General features: G+C 49.3%; 1 protein-coding gene across 6 annotated transcripts in view; it reads left to right on the top strand.

Moving 5' to 3' along the window:
- The window catches only part of TMEM104 (transmembrane protein 104), a 44,167-nt gene that overhangs the window by 10,575 nt on the left and 19,176 nt on the right, over positions 1 to 14,416 (top strand). For 4 of the 6 annotated variants that reach the window (XM_040577779.1, XM_040577780.1, XM_040577782.1 and 1 more), the window contains 2 exons: positions 920 to 1,019; positions 1,828 to 1,936. In XM_040577779.1, coding sequence (XP_040433713.1) covers positions 920 to 1,019; positions 1,828 to 1,936 — 209 coding nt within the window. The remainder of the gene's footprint in view (positions 1 to 919; positions 1,020 to 1,827; positions 1,937 to 14,416) is intronic. The other 2 variants (XM_040577783.1, XM_040577781.1) reach the window with 1 other exon arrangement.

Genomic DNA, 14,416 nt, shown 5'->3' with positions numbered 1-14,416 from the left:
TTCCTAAATGAAACAAATTTGAGGCTTCTTTTTGTAGCTCACCTGTTTCTGAACTGAAATATGTTCCAGGTAGTTTTTTCGTTGGTGAGATTTATACCAGGTCTCTTGGAAGAAAAGAATCCCAGGGTCTCATCAATCATATCTTTGTTCCTGCTGATTTCAGCCCTCCACAGCAGTGTCTTCCCGAGCCCAAGAAAGGCTGTTTTGTGCACCCAGATTGCTTGAGTAAGACGTTTCTAATCTCATAGCTGAAGGCAGAGCAAATTTAAGAAATAAACGAACCACAGAAGAAAACATTTGGGGACAGGAACAGAGTTCATTGTGGCGCTAGGGTGTAGTAGGGCTGCAGAAACAGTTTTCAAGCTTTGCAAGTTTGAATCTTGCCTCGGGATGCTGGTGTTAAGGAATCTCCCAAACGGCTCCATCTCGACCGTGTGGAACTGGATCTCTGCAGGGCTAAATCCTTACTGCGAAGGTCCTGCAGGCTTGGAATTGGCAGAGTACTAACAGCTCTTGTTTCTTCACCGCACCGTTCCTCAAGCTGTGTTCACACCAGGTCTGTCACCATCAGCTAGCGTGCCTGTGACTCTTCCAGGTTGTCAGCTTCATCTGATAGTTCAATTATGTGAGACTTGTGGGCCTTGAGCAGCGACTGGAGGATGGGTGTAAGCTCGAGTGCCTGGTGTGAAGGCCAGGTATTTCAGGTGGCAGAGCTGAGCTCTGAGGCCTCATGTCCCATCAGTTCCTGTGCTGTAGCTGTCTCCTAACCTGCTGGTGTGACCCTTCTGTGCAGTTCGATGCAGAAAAAGTAAACTACAGAAAGAAATGGTGGGTTTTTTTAAGGTGTTGAAAAAACTCTTGTGAATTATTGATTTAGCGTGCAGAGTTCAAGAATCCCCAACATTTCTTTTTCTTGCAGTGGGTGTCAACCTCTTCTATTTCTGCATAATTATCTACCTCTATGGGGACCTGGCAATCTACGCAGCGGCTGTGCCGGTCTCTCTTATGCAAGTGACCTGGTAAGTGTGCTTACTGCTGTGCAGTTACATGCTAAGAGGGACAAGGGCAGGTTTTTGGGCTTGATGGGGTGATAAGTCTGACTGGGTTCAGCTCTCCTTTCTGAAGACAAGTGGAGAAATGACTCAAGGACATCTCAATGCATGTGCGTGGGAAGGTGAAGTTGTTCTGTATTCCCCACCCAAGTGGCTGCTGCAGGCTAAGCTGTTGTTGGATGCCTCAAAAGTACCTGACCTGATTTCAGGTAAGTTCCTGGGCATAAAGTACTTCAGCTTCAGCACCTTGCAGGTATGGGGCTCGTTGCTCACTCGTTTGAATGCCATCCCCTGTGCAGTATCTTAGCTTCTGTCTCTGGATAAGAGCTGGGAGGTGCGGTGCTTATCAAGCCTGTGACCTGCAAGTGGTGACACTACTTTGTGTTTACCTGATAAGCTCTGGGCTTGAGATAAGTTCCTTCCTAAAGGAATAGTGAAAGAGACTGCTTTGCTTGGATCTGGGCTGGGCTGCACTTGTGCTCAGAGCTTCAAAATAGAAAACTGCAGTGATCCATATGTGACCTCTAAACTTGCTAGTCTAATGACCAGACTTGTAACTGGATAATCAAATAATTTGTCTTCAAATGCATAGTGTTCATTGACTTGCTCTGTTAAAGTCCAGACAATATAGGGGGTGTGTCCGCATCATGGAGGGAGCGGAGGAACACACACTTTGGGCGTCTGACCATTCCTCTTTCTTGAACGCAGGAGAGGGGAAGACATCTGCTGGGAGGAGCTGATCACTGTCTTCTCTTTCTCCCTCCTTCTTTCCTAGCAGTGCCATTGGCAACCATTCTTGCAGTGTTGGAGATGGCACGAAGTACAATGATACAGACAAGTGCTGGGGGCCCATTCGAAGGATTGATGCTTACAGACTGTATCTGGTGAGTTTCTCAAACTGGAATGACCTTTATTTTACTTGACCTGCCTTCTGGTGAGTAGGGTTTTTTTTCCCTATAGAGATAAATGTGGTGTAAGTGAAGAACAGAGGTGTGAAGCTTTCAATTCAGTCTGACCTTATTAGCCAAATACCTGTTTTTCAGTCTTGGTGACGTGTCTGGTTTAATATGGTGGACATCAGAATAATCCTTGTGATCTCAAGTTTAAGTAATCTGTCCTTGTTGTGTAGTTTTATATTGCTTAAACAGGTGATGGATCCATGACAAAGGTTTTCTCTAGTGTTTGGCTGAAGTAATTGTCACTTTGAGATAATTGTTCTCAATATACTCAAGCATATTAAGCTCTCTTGAGTGCGTTCTTTATGTGAATAAAATTGTTTATGCTACAGTAGAATCTGCTTTTTTTGAAAGATGATGGAAACAGACCACTTAACATCAGCGCTGTATGCTGCTTTAGTAATAGCTTTCTGTCTAGTTTGTGATTGTCTATTGCATCTATTACCGTGCTTTGGTTCTGCTCTGAAACCAAGGTTTTCTCATGGGATGATAAACACTGCTTCTCTTGAGCTTGGTGAGAGTCGAGCACTTATACCTGGAGATAATTCTTAGCAGGGCAAAACAAGGAGGTATGTAAGTACTGCATCATGTGGGTTTTGGACAGTGATAGCAAAGATCTCGGGGGGGTTTAAGAAAAAAGTGACGAGGCTCTGGTGGAGGTGCCCATGTGTGCATGGAAAAATCCATGAGTAAAGCCTACCTGAAGTCATTTTGTAGCTGGCACATCCTGGACGTGCAGGAGATCACATCTGAGAGCGTTTGTTCCATTATTGCAAAAGAAAGAACTGGGCCTCAGGAATATTAGTGAATGTCAAAGCCTAGTTAATTATTTAAGGGAAATATTATTGCTTTATTAAATTGTCTTAGTCTGTTTCTTTAAAATTTCCACAAGATTGAGGACTTCTTCCCTGAATTTCAATAACTCTGCCTTACCCAGCAGAAGGAGCTAGTCAGAAAAGCAGACATGCATTAATTCCTGCCTGTGTCTCTCGGATATTGTGTCTATAATTCATGAAGATAATTGTTATTAGGACTTGAGGAAAAAAAAAAACCACAAAACTGTAAGCATTAGACTTGCTGTCTGTGTATACAACTCTCAGAGGCGCTTTTCCCTCTGCTTGTCTCTCATGGATTTGGAGAATAAATATCTGCAAAGTCCTCGGTAGTGGTTAATCCTTCCCTGCTTGGTTATTGAGGGGAGGGTTTCAGTGTGCTCCTCCCTACAAGCAGGGAGGGATTGCTTGTGGGAAGGCATATGTCTGTGGTGGGTTACTGGGGGATAGGAAGCATTCCACAATCGTGTTCAGGAGACTCCTGGGTGTCAGCATTACCTCCGAGTTGTGGTTTTATAAGGCCTCTGATGTTCCATTAATACAGGAGCAAACTGGGACTTGTCCAACATCCAGCCCTGGTCCTACTCCCTGCTTGATCTGTGCGCCTTTTTCTCTAGAAAACAAAAATTGTGATGGTTTCCCTAGAGAGGTAGAAGAGATGTGATCAGTCATGAGACGTTAAGACCCACAGCACTGACACTGCCTTCACGTTTGGACTGCCTCTGAAGAGATTAAGCCAGTTATTACTTTTCTCCTACCGTCCTATTTGTAATGTGGAAAACTAATGACCAGTCGTTACAAATCATAAATTTTTGAAGAGAAACGTGGGGATGGCATGGGTAGGAAGCGTCTTGATTTTTGGGCAAAAAATTAATAGCAAAACAGCTTTTGTGTTGTCCACCAAATTGTTACAAATGTTTTGCTATAGCTATCATAGGAAATGTCAGATTCGCTTGAAGTTTCAATTGAGATATTTTAGGAGTGAAGAGACTTCGTAATTTGCTAGGTTGTTGTGGCTTGAGCACTTGATAAGTACCGAAGCTTTCTGCTGTAGAAAGATTCAACCCCCTTTTGGAGGGTTGCGTAAATGAGAGGACTCGATGCAGTCAGATGTAGATGTCAGCCTCCACTTACAGAAAAGCCCTGTGCAGGGCATGGGGTGCTGTCTCTGTACCAGATTATTTCTAATTTGCTCATCTTTCCCTGGACCAGGCTACAGGGTGGTCAAGCTCTTGGTTATTGAACACGATGCTGCCAGAGTTATGCAGCATTTGTTTGAAGCTTTATCTGAATGGTGTGTGTAACACAAACCAGGTATGAGAAGCGTTTGCTGCTCCGTTGCAGTGGCAGAGGTCTGGCAGGTATTTCTTGGTATTTCTTGGACATATCACCGCGGTTTTGGAGCACTCTCAGTATTGGGAAGTGTAGCTCTATGAATTTTGTCTTAGCTTCTTGTGTATGTAAGCGGAGTCGTGGACATGCAGGAAAAGCTAGAACGTGCCTGTCTGAAAGGGAAAAGACCTCAGAAGAATGAGGAGGGGTGAGATGCATCAAGAGCACAGCGGTTTCTTCACTCGGTCCCAGGGGATCACAGCCTTCAGAGAAGTTGTTCTGTTTTCTTGGCTTTCTTTTTCTAGTTTAATTTCTCTCCTGTTGGAATGATTCTGGTTCCACGTTTCAGTGGACAAACAAGGTCTCGTTTTGCCGGCTAAGTTCCCCTGTGGCAAGGGGACAGATGGACACTGCGATCCCAAAAGAAAGCAGCTGAGGTTTTGGGTCAGTCCTTGTGTCCTAGATGTCTGCCTCTGGTCCTCTTACCTTGTCTTAGGACTGTATTTAGGTTTTGAGTGGTTTTTAGGAGCACGATGACTGAATTTAACTAGAATCTCGTCCCTGTTCCCTGCGAAGCAGGTCACTGGATGTAGTTGTAGCTCTTACTCTGTGCGTGGCCCCACAGAAAGCCTTTTTTGGACTACCAGGGTGAGCAGTCTATTTGAGGTTTTCGGAGAAAACGGTGCCAGTGGGAGCTCTCTTGTGCCAAGTGCCACCGGTCTGCCAAAGGTTGGTCCTGCCCTCATCCTGTTGACTCTTTGTCTCCCAATGCTGTCTTTTCAACAAAAAACATTGACTCTTCAGCTAGCGGGGAGAGGAACAATGACTGATGTAAAAATCCTATTTCACGGTTTGTTGTCCCAAAAAGCCCCTGGAAGCTGTCTCAGCTCTGATCACTGTTAATGGGAGCTGAAGACTACGAACATAATGGGGATATTTAGACAGATTAAATCCTTCTCTTGAGGCTTGCTTGTCTGCGCGGCATCTTTATTGCTGCTCCAGATTTTCTCACCTAAGTGTGACTGCGGAGTCCTCGGGGACTGCTGGGCCCCTAGTAACCTTTGTCTGAACAAATGGTTATCTTGCCTCTTGTTTGTAAATTGCCTTAGAAAATAAGGGCTTGCAAAGTAAATAAGTGCAGGAAATACTGAACTAATCGTTTGCTCATGTCCTATCACTTGCTGCTAACGTTTGCCTTCTCTTTTGGGTGGCAGGAGCCCGGGAGGCTTGCAAGGCAGCCCTCGCAGGGCTCTGAGACCGCGCAGGGTGGATCGGCCGGGAGGAGAGCTTGTGTCAGATGGCCCAGCGACCTTGTTGAAGGCGAGCACTGATTACAGCTCAGGCAGATCGATGGCTTTCTGTCTTTGCTGCAGATCAGTCACGGCGCTGTCATGTCCTCGACAGCCCGAGTGAGTCCCGAGTCCCCTGGCTGTTCTGGTGGCAGCGCTGAGGACAGGGTCGAGTTGGGTGTGCTGCCTTCACCTGAGTGCGGTCGCTTTATCACGGTCCCTGTAAGGTCAGCTGGAGGGAAGGGGCAGTGCATTTAGGTTTCAGATCTCTCTCCAGAACACTTCGGTCTTTCTGCTCCCGTGTTACACCGATGCACAAGCGTGACACCACAGTCCCTGTTTCTAGAAAGCAGACACTGAGATAAATAAGACATTAAATCCTGGGGATCGGCGGCCGTTCAGAGTGTCTGATCCAAAATGCATCCAAGCCTGGCAAGCGGTGCTTCTCTTCTGCACCAGGCCAGCTGCAGTAGCCAAAACCTCCGTGCTCCTCCCGGCCCTCCTTTGCTGGCAGTTTGGGACACGGCGTCTTCCCTGAGCGGAAGGGAGATGGCTTTTGTTCTCAGGGGAAGCCGAACGCCTTTCAGGGGAGAAAGGCACTGCTACGGTAGCCCGGTCGCCTGGCTCGGCAGCGTGTCGGAGCCCCCAGGTGCGTCTGTTCCGTCTGAGTCTCTGCTGGTTTCGGGGCTGCTGGGGAAGGGACGCGGCATCGGCGCGGACGGGCTCGCAGATGCTGCAGTGTCGCAGGCGGCCCAGCGGGTGCGGGCCGAGCGAAGATGGGAGCGCAGATGGTTTAATGGAGATTATCCCAGTTGGAAGCGTGCTTGTGCAGTGAATAAAATGAGCGGGCTCGCAGGCGCTTACCGGCCCTCTTCGGGGGTGGGGGGACAATGTCACCCCATCCTGACGCTCTGACCAGAGCGCCGAGCGACCAGAGCGGGGCCGGGCTGCGGCCACGGGAGGCGGCGCGGGGGGGGACGAGAGGTAGCCTGAGGACACGGGCAATTGCTCAGTGCCAGCAGAACGTAATCAGCAAACGCGAAGGCTGACCTGCTAAGTGTGGCTGTAGGTCCGTCTCCGTCTGCCTCGGCGTGGTGCTGCCTTCCTGGGCCCTCGCCGGCTGCAGGCTGGAGCTCCTCGCTCTGCGCCTCTGGTGTGCGTGCTCTGGTTCTCCCCTTCCTGACCGCACCCAGCGCATGTTCCCCCTGCACTGTGCAAAGGGGCCCGTGACTTTTATAGTCTAAACACCTATTTCTTTATAAAACCACCCTAGTGCACATGAGGCTCATAGCCTCTCTTTCCATGTCTCCAGCTCTGCGTCGCCTTTTGGCCTCTCTTCTTTTTTTCTTTAATTTTTACCTCCCAGCGGTTATGAGCGGACCCCTCATGGCAATACTTGAACATCCCTTCTTGATCTAAGCTGTCCCCGGCCAGCTGGGAGCTGGAGAAACAGAGCTGGAGCAGTGCTGCAAGTGGAGTACTTCTTCAAGGACACCTGGGCTTGATCCACATGTTCCCTCTGCAGCAAGTGCTTTTCCTGTCCTGCCTTCCTCAGCTGTGCCCTGCAGCAGCATCCGGCAATAAATGGGTCACAGCTGCTCTCTCCTGGATATTTATTCTTACAGGTCTTGCTGTCTAGAGACCTTGAGAGCCACTGGTGGTGAAGGTAGCTGCTTCGGCAGCAGGTGAGGTGTCTGGAGCATCGAGGGCTGATTTCACAGCACATCAGTCAGGTTTGGGATGTCTGCCGTGGGCTCCCCCGGTGAGCTGGGGGAAGGGAAGGAAGGCTGATGGAAGTTTCCCTGCTGGTACGAAGCCATCATCTTGTTTAAACAAATCGCTTGAACCGTAGGATTGTTGTGATCTGGGCTACCAGAGCTTACAGTGAAGATGCGGCAGGACTGGGGCACTATTAGCATGTCACCTGCATGTTGTGAGAAGTTATTTGTGGTAAGACGTTCTAGCCAGATTTACTGCATTATATTCCCTACCACAAACACTCTAATATTATTTTTATTACGATACTGGTACAGAAATGGCAGTCACACTTTTGTTTGTACGCTTGTTTCTGCTGTGCATAAATCCAGCTCTGAAAGCCCTGAACGCAGGGAAGAGCCCCCAAAGCACCCCGAGTGCTGTGCCGTTTCTGTAGGTACAGGCACCTGAGCTTCGGTGGTAGGAGAGGAATTAATACTGCATTAAGCACAGATATCAAGAGCCCTTGCTGTTTGTTACAGGTGCCTCAAAAATTACAGCTTGGGCTGGCTAAAAGCCCAGTCTCAGGAGCTGATTGGAGTCTTCTCATGCCTCCCATCTAGTCTGCTTCCAAAAGCTGAGGTCAATTAAGTTGCTGCTTTGCTTTGAAGTAGCTGAAGAAGGACAGGAGCCAAGTTTGTTTAAAATAAATGGTGTCTGGGTGTGGGACAGGAAGGCAATTCTTAGCTGCTTTATTGTGGAACTAATAAGGTTGCAATTGGCACACAGCCTTGTTAATATGGCATAAATCCTGTCTCCTTCATCCCGGTCCATTCTTCTTCTGTGGACTTGTCAATAAATTCTCTCAATTGCCCACTCATCATATGCCTGTGACAGACAAACTGGCCATTTCGGAGAGTTTCCCACATCCCTCGTGTTCCCTAACGCAAAGGGAACTTCAGATAATAACTGGCCTTGGGAGGAAGAGGTTTTCCTGGGCTGGCAGGAGTGGTGGAAAAGAGCGTGGTGTTGTGAAAGCGGGGCATAAACTTGTACTGGTGACACAAGAGCTGCTGTTCAGCTGCTGGTATGTGATTTTTTTTTTTCTTGTCTTGTAACTGACTGCATTTGGAATAAAAGAAATATTGGGCAGGAGGCAAGCCTCCTGCTGCCGGGGCTGGTACAACAGGGAGGAAACTGCAAGAGCGTGGATTGAAGGAACTAACTTTGAAGGATTAGCTTGTCTCTTTTTCACAGGAAAATCGATAGTGCAGGGGACTGGAATGTGTTTTCTGCACAGAGCCGTCTGCTCGGTTCGCGGTGAGAAGCATTTTTTTTTCTTAAATGGAGCTTGAGTTATGCTGTCACTTGGACACCGAGCTGTCCCAGAGGCTGCCTACCAGGGGCTGGTCCTCTCCCCGCCTCCAGCTGCCTGGCAGGGGCTGCGTGCAAGGTAAAGATGCTGGGCTGCTCCCTTTGTACAGCTCGGACACGCTGCAGGCACCGCCAGCCCCAGGAGGAGCCACGTGCCTGGTGTGCCTTGCCTTCTGCACACAAGTGTCTTGCACACTTCAGCGCCTGGTGGGCTTACGGGCTGGGAAGCCCTCCGTACAAATCGGGCGAAGAAACAGCTCTAGGTGTGTCTGCTTTTGTGCACGTCCTGCAGTTTCGAGCCCCCCAAAGCTGGTTTTGGGGCTCAAACCACAGCCCCTGCTGCCCAGCAGACACCCCTGGCCGCACTGCCTCCTTCCGAAGGGAAGCTGTCCTTCGGAGTAAGCTCGCTTCGGGCAGCAAGGCACCAAAGTGACACTGTTCTCTAGGGACTGGAGACCAGGCTCTGCTAAATGGGGCAGGTGTCAGAACCGATATCTGTTTGTGATCAGTAGCTCGCTGTGAGACTCGGGAAGGCTGAAAAAGGGCTGTTTAAATTTTCCTTCCCGGGCGAGGCTGTTCCGGGAGATTCATTGATCTGTTGGTTTTGGAATGCTTTTTTAGAAAATAAGTTATAAACGTATTTCCCCTGTGCAGTGTTATTTTGTGCGATAGTGGTGACAGCATTGGAGAAACCAGAGTTGGAGGAGGCCTGGGAAGTCAGCTAAGCGCTCCCCTGGGAGATTCAATACACGCCTTTTTCTCAATGGCGTATTTTCCAGTGTTTTGTTCAGGGCTTTAAAACCAGGCTTGTTTCTAAACAGAGCTCCGACCTTGCTGCCTGCCTGACTCCATCAGCGTTTTCATCAAGTAAGGCAGCGCTCCTGATCTTTCTTCCCCTGAAATTTTCATTAATTCCTTAATATACGGACAGAAAGTACCAGGGCTGTGGAACGGCGCAGTTGTACCACTCTGAACATCACCGGAGGCTGCGGAGGGAAGAGCTCTGGACAGAACGGCGTCTCTTTAGGCTCCGAAATAAGTCTTCTTAACATCCTCCTAAATTGCACTTTGTCTGGGTGAGATCACTGACGTGCGTGTCCAAAAATGTGGATTTTTGGACTACATCAGCAAATCCCACACGTGGCTCATGCTTCTGTAAGCAGGACTATAAATACAAATAATGCAGCTGGGATTTATCTTGTAAGTTGAAGTCAGTGTAATGCTCTCAGGCAGAGCTGATCTCCGAAGCCTGTTGCACCAGCTCGGTGTGTGCTGTGCAGAGCCAGAGGCTGGGAGCAAGCAGGCTCCCTGCTAGCCCCGGGCAAAGTGGCTTTTTTCTTGCTTTTGTGCTGCTGCAATATAGCTAAAGGGTGGGACATTTCCTTCCCCTCCAGCAACTCCCGCCTGACAAAGCACGGTGAATGGGGTGATGCTGTACCTGAAATTGCATCTTCTAGGCAGCTGAAGGAAGGATGGTGTGAAACTTGACTGAAATCTCAAATGAGATATTCACAGGGGAAATAGTCGAGAGGGAACGTGATGGAAAAGTGGTGGAGGTTCGTGTTGTGGCATACGGGGTTAGTGGCCTTCAGGAGCAGTCCTTGCAGAGCCCGAGTGCCTCCTAACCCTGGCGCTTTGTGCTTGACGTGTTTGCAGGGCCCTCGTGGCACACTGGTCTCCCTTGCTCTGTGCTGCCTAACCCAGGGGCATTTGCAGGCGATAGAAATGCGGTTTTGGTTGCCAATACTCTGAATACTCTGCCTAAAGAGGCTGTGAATATGCAAGAATTTGGGGCAGTGTCTGTAGTAACGATTATGCCCTCGCTTTATTGGCAGGACCTCATTAATCTCTTGTAGAATACTAACAAATTGCAAAGTGAGGAGGGCCAGCAATGACTCCAGGTGTCGGGAAGGAAGAGGAGCCTGTTGTGTAGCCCGGGGGAGGTCACAGCAAGCTGGTAGGGGCACAGCCAGACCTGGCTCTGCAGCCACCCTGCCGTCCTTCCAAGTGTCACAAACCACCGGCGCAGCTCTCCTGCATGCATCCACTTTGCTGCCTCCCTCCTGCTTGTTCAGATGCAATTAGGAGATGCAGAGTAAGGGGGAGCCAGGGGTCAAGGAGGCGCTAAAGTGATTACAAGATGCTGCAAATGGTGGTGCCATAAATACTCCAGTGATGAAAGATGAGATGCCGGTCACCTCGGGGTTGCTGCTGGCCTCCATCCTTCTCTTGGTGTGAAAAATGATTATGGGAGTGCGTTTACCCTGGAGTGCAAGCTTGCCGCTGGCTGTGATCCTGCACACCCAGGTGTGCCAGGGACTGCAATCCTTGCACCGAATGACTTTGTGAAAACACTTCGCTGATATTTTTTCAGTTTAGGAGGAGGAAGAACTGGTTTTCCAGGGTGTTCTTTCCAAAGTGGGAAGTTGGGAGCACTTCCCAGGAGGGTTCGGCTTTGGAAACAGGCTGCTGCACTGGATTGGGGTGGGGAGAGGAAGGCAGCACCCTCCAGTGCTGTTGTCTTCTGCCTGTGGGGGCTGTTTGGTCGCCACTTGGTCCTTGGTGTTGGATGCCCAGCAGGGTCACGGCTTGCAGTGATGACAGCACGACACGCATGCTTATTTTCTGGGTGGGCAAATGCAAGCTGCTGTCAGCTGGTGCTGGCCTAAAGCTTCTTCAAATCTCTAGGTTGTGCTCAGACCCACTCAGCTACGTAGCTTTGAGGGTGCAGGCCCTTCTCCTCCGTGTCCTGCACAAGGTCTTCCTTTCTGGAAGTGCTCTGAGCGCTGTCGCAGGGACCACAAGAGGCAGCGCCCAGCTTTAGGGGAGCTTTAGGGGGTGAAATGCCACTCGCTTCAATCCTAGAAGTGCTCAGGGCAGCAGCTGAAGCCTTAGTTCTGGGGGATACCTGCTCCCTGCCTTGGGATGCTGGGGAGAGAGGCGGGTGAGGGCTCCGTAGTGCCAGCAGTGTGCTCCACGTGAGTTATGTGACCTGCTGCCAGGTGTCCCAGGAGTGGCACGTTAATTACCAGAGCTGCTGTAGCAGCAGGTGCCTGCTGCTCTCCAAGTGTAACCCGCCTTCTTTCCTCGGCAATAAATGCAATAAATACCGCGTGGGGGATGTCTGGTGGCTGCATCCTCCCTCCATCGCGACTTCATTACTCCGTGGGGGATCTGGAGATTAAAATCCCTCTAGCTTCTCACTTTTGAGGCTTCCTGCTTTTGAGCAATCCGTGTCGTGTTATTGGGTTATCTTTTTCTTAATCTGTTTTCAACCAACTTTAAGAGCTCCCTAATCACTTGTCTGCTGATAACTTGCTGCCTATCAGCACGGCCCCTGCTGCAGCCCTGCCTCCAGCCTTGAGTGGCTGTGCATCTTCAGCTTTTTATTTATTCAGCCCTCTAAAAAGCTCCTTCCTGACCAGTCAGACCCTTTCCGTGTGTTTATATTTGTACTGCCCGCTGCAAGGGGTAAAGCCATACCAACGAACGCTTGGACGGCAGCCCTCAGCGATGTGCCATCTGGCTCTTTAGCTGGAGATATGAGCTCATGCGAAGAGAAACGTGGCCCTGTCACGGGAGCAAAGGGGAGGAGAGATGGCAGAGGGGACACATTGCTCGAGACCCTGCCCTCTTGATGGGGTTTAGCTGAAAATCAAAGCCCTGATGTGAGCGACCGGACACTGCTGCTGGGGAGGATTGCGGCTGCTGCAGTCTGCATTGGGTGCAAAGCAGCTCCCAGAGGCTGGTGGGTGAAGCTGTAACTCACTCGAGTGTTTTAAAGCTCTGCTTTCTTTATTTCAGTGACAAACATTTCAAAGTGACAAACAGGAGTGGGGAATGCAGTTCAAATTTAACGCTTTTGTCCAAAGTCAGCCCTAAAATATTCCCCGAGGACGTGAGTAGTAACACCAATTCATACGAAACAGATTGTCTTCAGTAAGCAGCAGTCTGGTTCAAGCTTCCACCTAGGGATAAAAACCCCCCTAATCTGTGTCAGTGCAGGTAAATCCCTTGTGTTTTGGTGTTTTTTCCTTGTATGTCCTTTTCGACATAGGCTAGAGGAGAGAAGCTAATGTGGTTAGCTAACACAAAGAGCAGCCAGTCCCTGGCTCTCATAAAATCTTGCTCTCGTAACATCTTGTCTGCTCTCTGTACTTATTCAGGCTGGTTTGCTGTATTTTCTGTCTGTCCCTTGTAGCACTCACCTGGGTTGTGCAGCAGCTCTGAGCTCAGGGACATCTTGCAGGAGCAGAAGGGGTGTCAGAGCTGCTGCCCTGACAGCATGCATGAAATGCCTGCTCTCTGCTACCACGTTCAAGGCGACTTTCCTTGTCTGAGCACTGAATCAGAGCTTGCTCCAGGAGGCGCTTGTTCAGTCGAGCTTGCATCTTTATCTTGGTGTTAAAACTGATGGCCTGATAGCTGAGATTGTTCACTCCGTGTTGGTGTGATAGCCTCGTGCCGCTCAACTGCATTTATCCAAAAAATCTCAAACGTTTTACTCTACTCTCCGAGTATTTGCTTTGTTTGAACTTAGTCTTCGTTGTTACACTTCCCTCAGGTAAACGCCCTGCCTTCTACCCAACCTGTCTGAAAGTGTCCGGGTCCTGAATCAGCAACAAACGGCAGCTGCTTTTCTTAAAAGCAGTGCTCAAGGCACCAAACACAGATGCTGCTATTACAGATGAGTCTGTGGAGTCTGAAAAGAAGCAAGTTCTGATGACGGTTATGAAGGAAGCTGGCTTTCAGTCGGTCCTCTTGCAAATGTATGCAGGCCATCATGCTGTAACGGCTGCATCTAGTATGTGAATCAGCCGAGTTGGGGCTGCTGATTGTGCTTCCTGAGCTGCATTGGCTTTTTGTGTAAAAGCCACGCGCTGGGAAGCGGATGAAAGCTATTGACCCGTACTGGTTCGGAGTGATATATGTACCCTTCAGGTCAATAAAGAACCCGTTTAGTCAATGCAGCCCTCTGACTCTGGCATAAGGCATATTTGTAGAGTCTGAACGACTGCTGGTGTTCGCTGGCCATCGCTTAGCGGCCGAGAGCTCTCTTGGTGGTCCTCTTGGCCAAGGCTAAGCTGATTCAACCAGCCAGATGTCCTATTAACGCTTGATCTTACTCTTGCTTTTTTCAAGATAAGCCAATAAATAAGGTTATGTAATCAAGTTTTAACATAAGAGCTTTAATAACATACGCTTTTAGAAATATTTACAGAAATACGCTCTGGGCAATGGTACCCCCCAGCCGGCTTCCCCCATGGCAAGAAGACACAAGCGTGCCAGCCTGCTTCTCGTGCTGAAATGCGAAGAGCTTACAGGTACAGAGGCTGGGAAGCTGGCAGCAGCTGAAATGTGGGTGAAGAGCAGCTCCCAGGCATCGGTGTGCTCCTGGCATGGCAGGAGTGGGTCTGCAGACCCTCCGGGGGCACCCCAGCAGGTCTGCTGCTCGGGGTCCTGCTAGCCTGCAGGGCAGGGTGTAACTCAGGGTGACAAGCTGCTCTTCATTCTTTTGCTCTACATTTCTACTTTTCTGCCTGAAAACGTCAGTAAAAACAAGAAAAAGTGGGTTTTGATTTGTAATCCACTCTGTCCTCCAGCATAAGGAGAAGTCACCACTTGTGCATCTGTTGCATTTATTTGCCACTTGTCTGATCCTCCCCATACGGTGGAGGAGGGTGGGCAGAGATCAGGGAACTGCTCTTTGCAGCCAGTTTACTGTGTAAAAACACAGCAGGAAGGCTTCTCTCTGCCATCCTCTGCGTATAAGCAGTGTTTGATAGATCTGGTGCTCCTTAGCTGGGGGGAGGATTCCCTTCCTGTGTTTAAGTTGGGAATGAATCATCCTCGTACGCCTGATGGTTCCTACCAGGGAAGATTCT

This window comes from Cygnus olor, chromosome 18 (assembly GCF_009769625.2).
Source record: "Cygnus olor isolate bCygOlo1 chromosome 18, bCygOlo1.pri.v2, whole genome shotgun sequence".
NCBI classification, from domain to species: domain Eukaryota; kingdom Metazoa; phylum Chordata; class Aves; order Anseriformes; family Anatidae; genus Cygnus; species Cygnus olor.
This window is presented reverse-complemented; position numbering and strand designations above follow the sequence as displayed.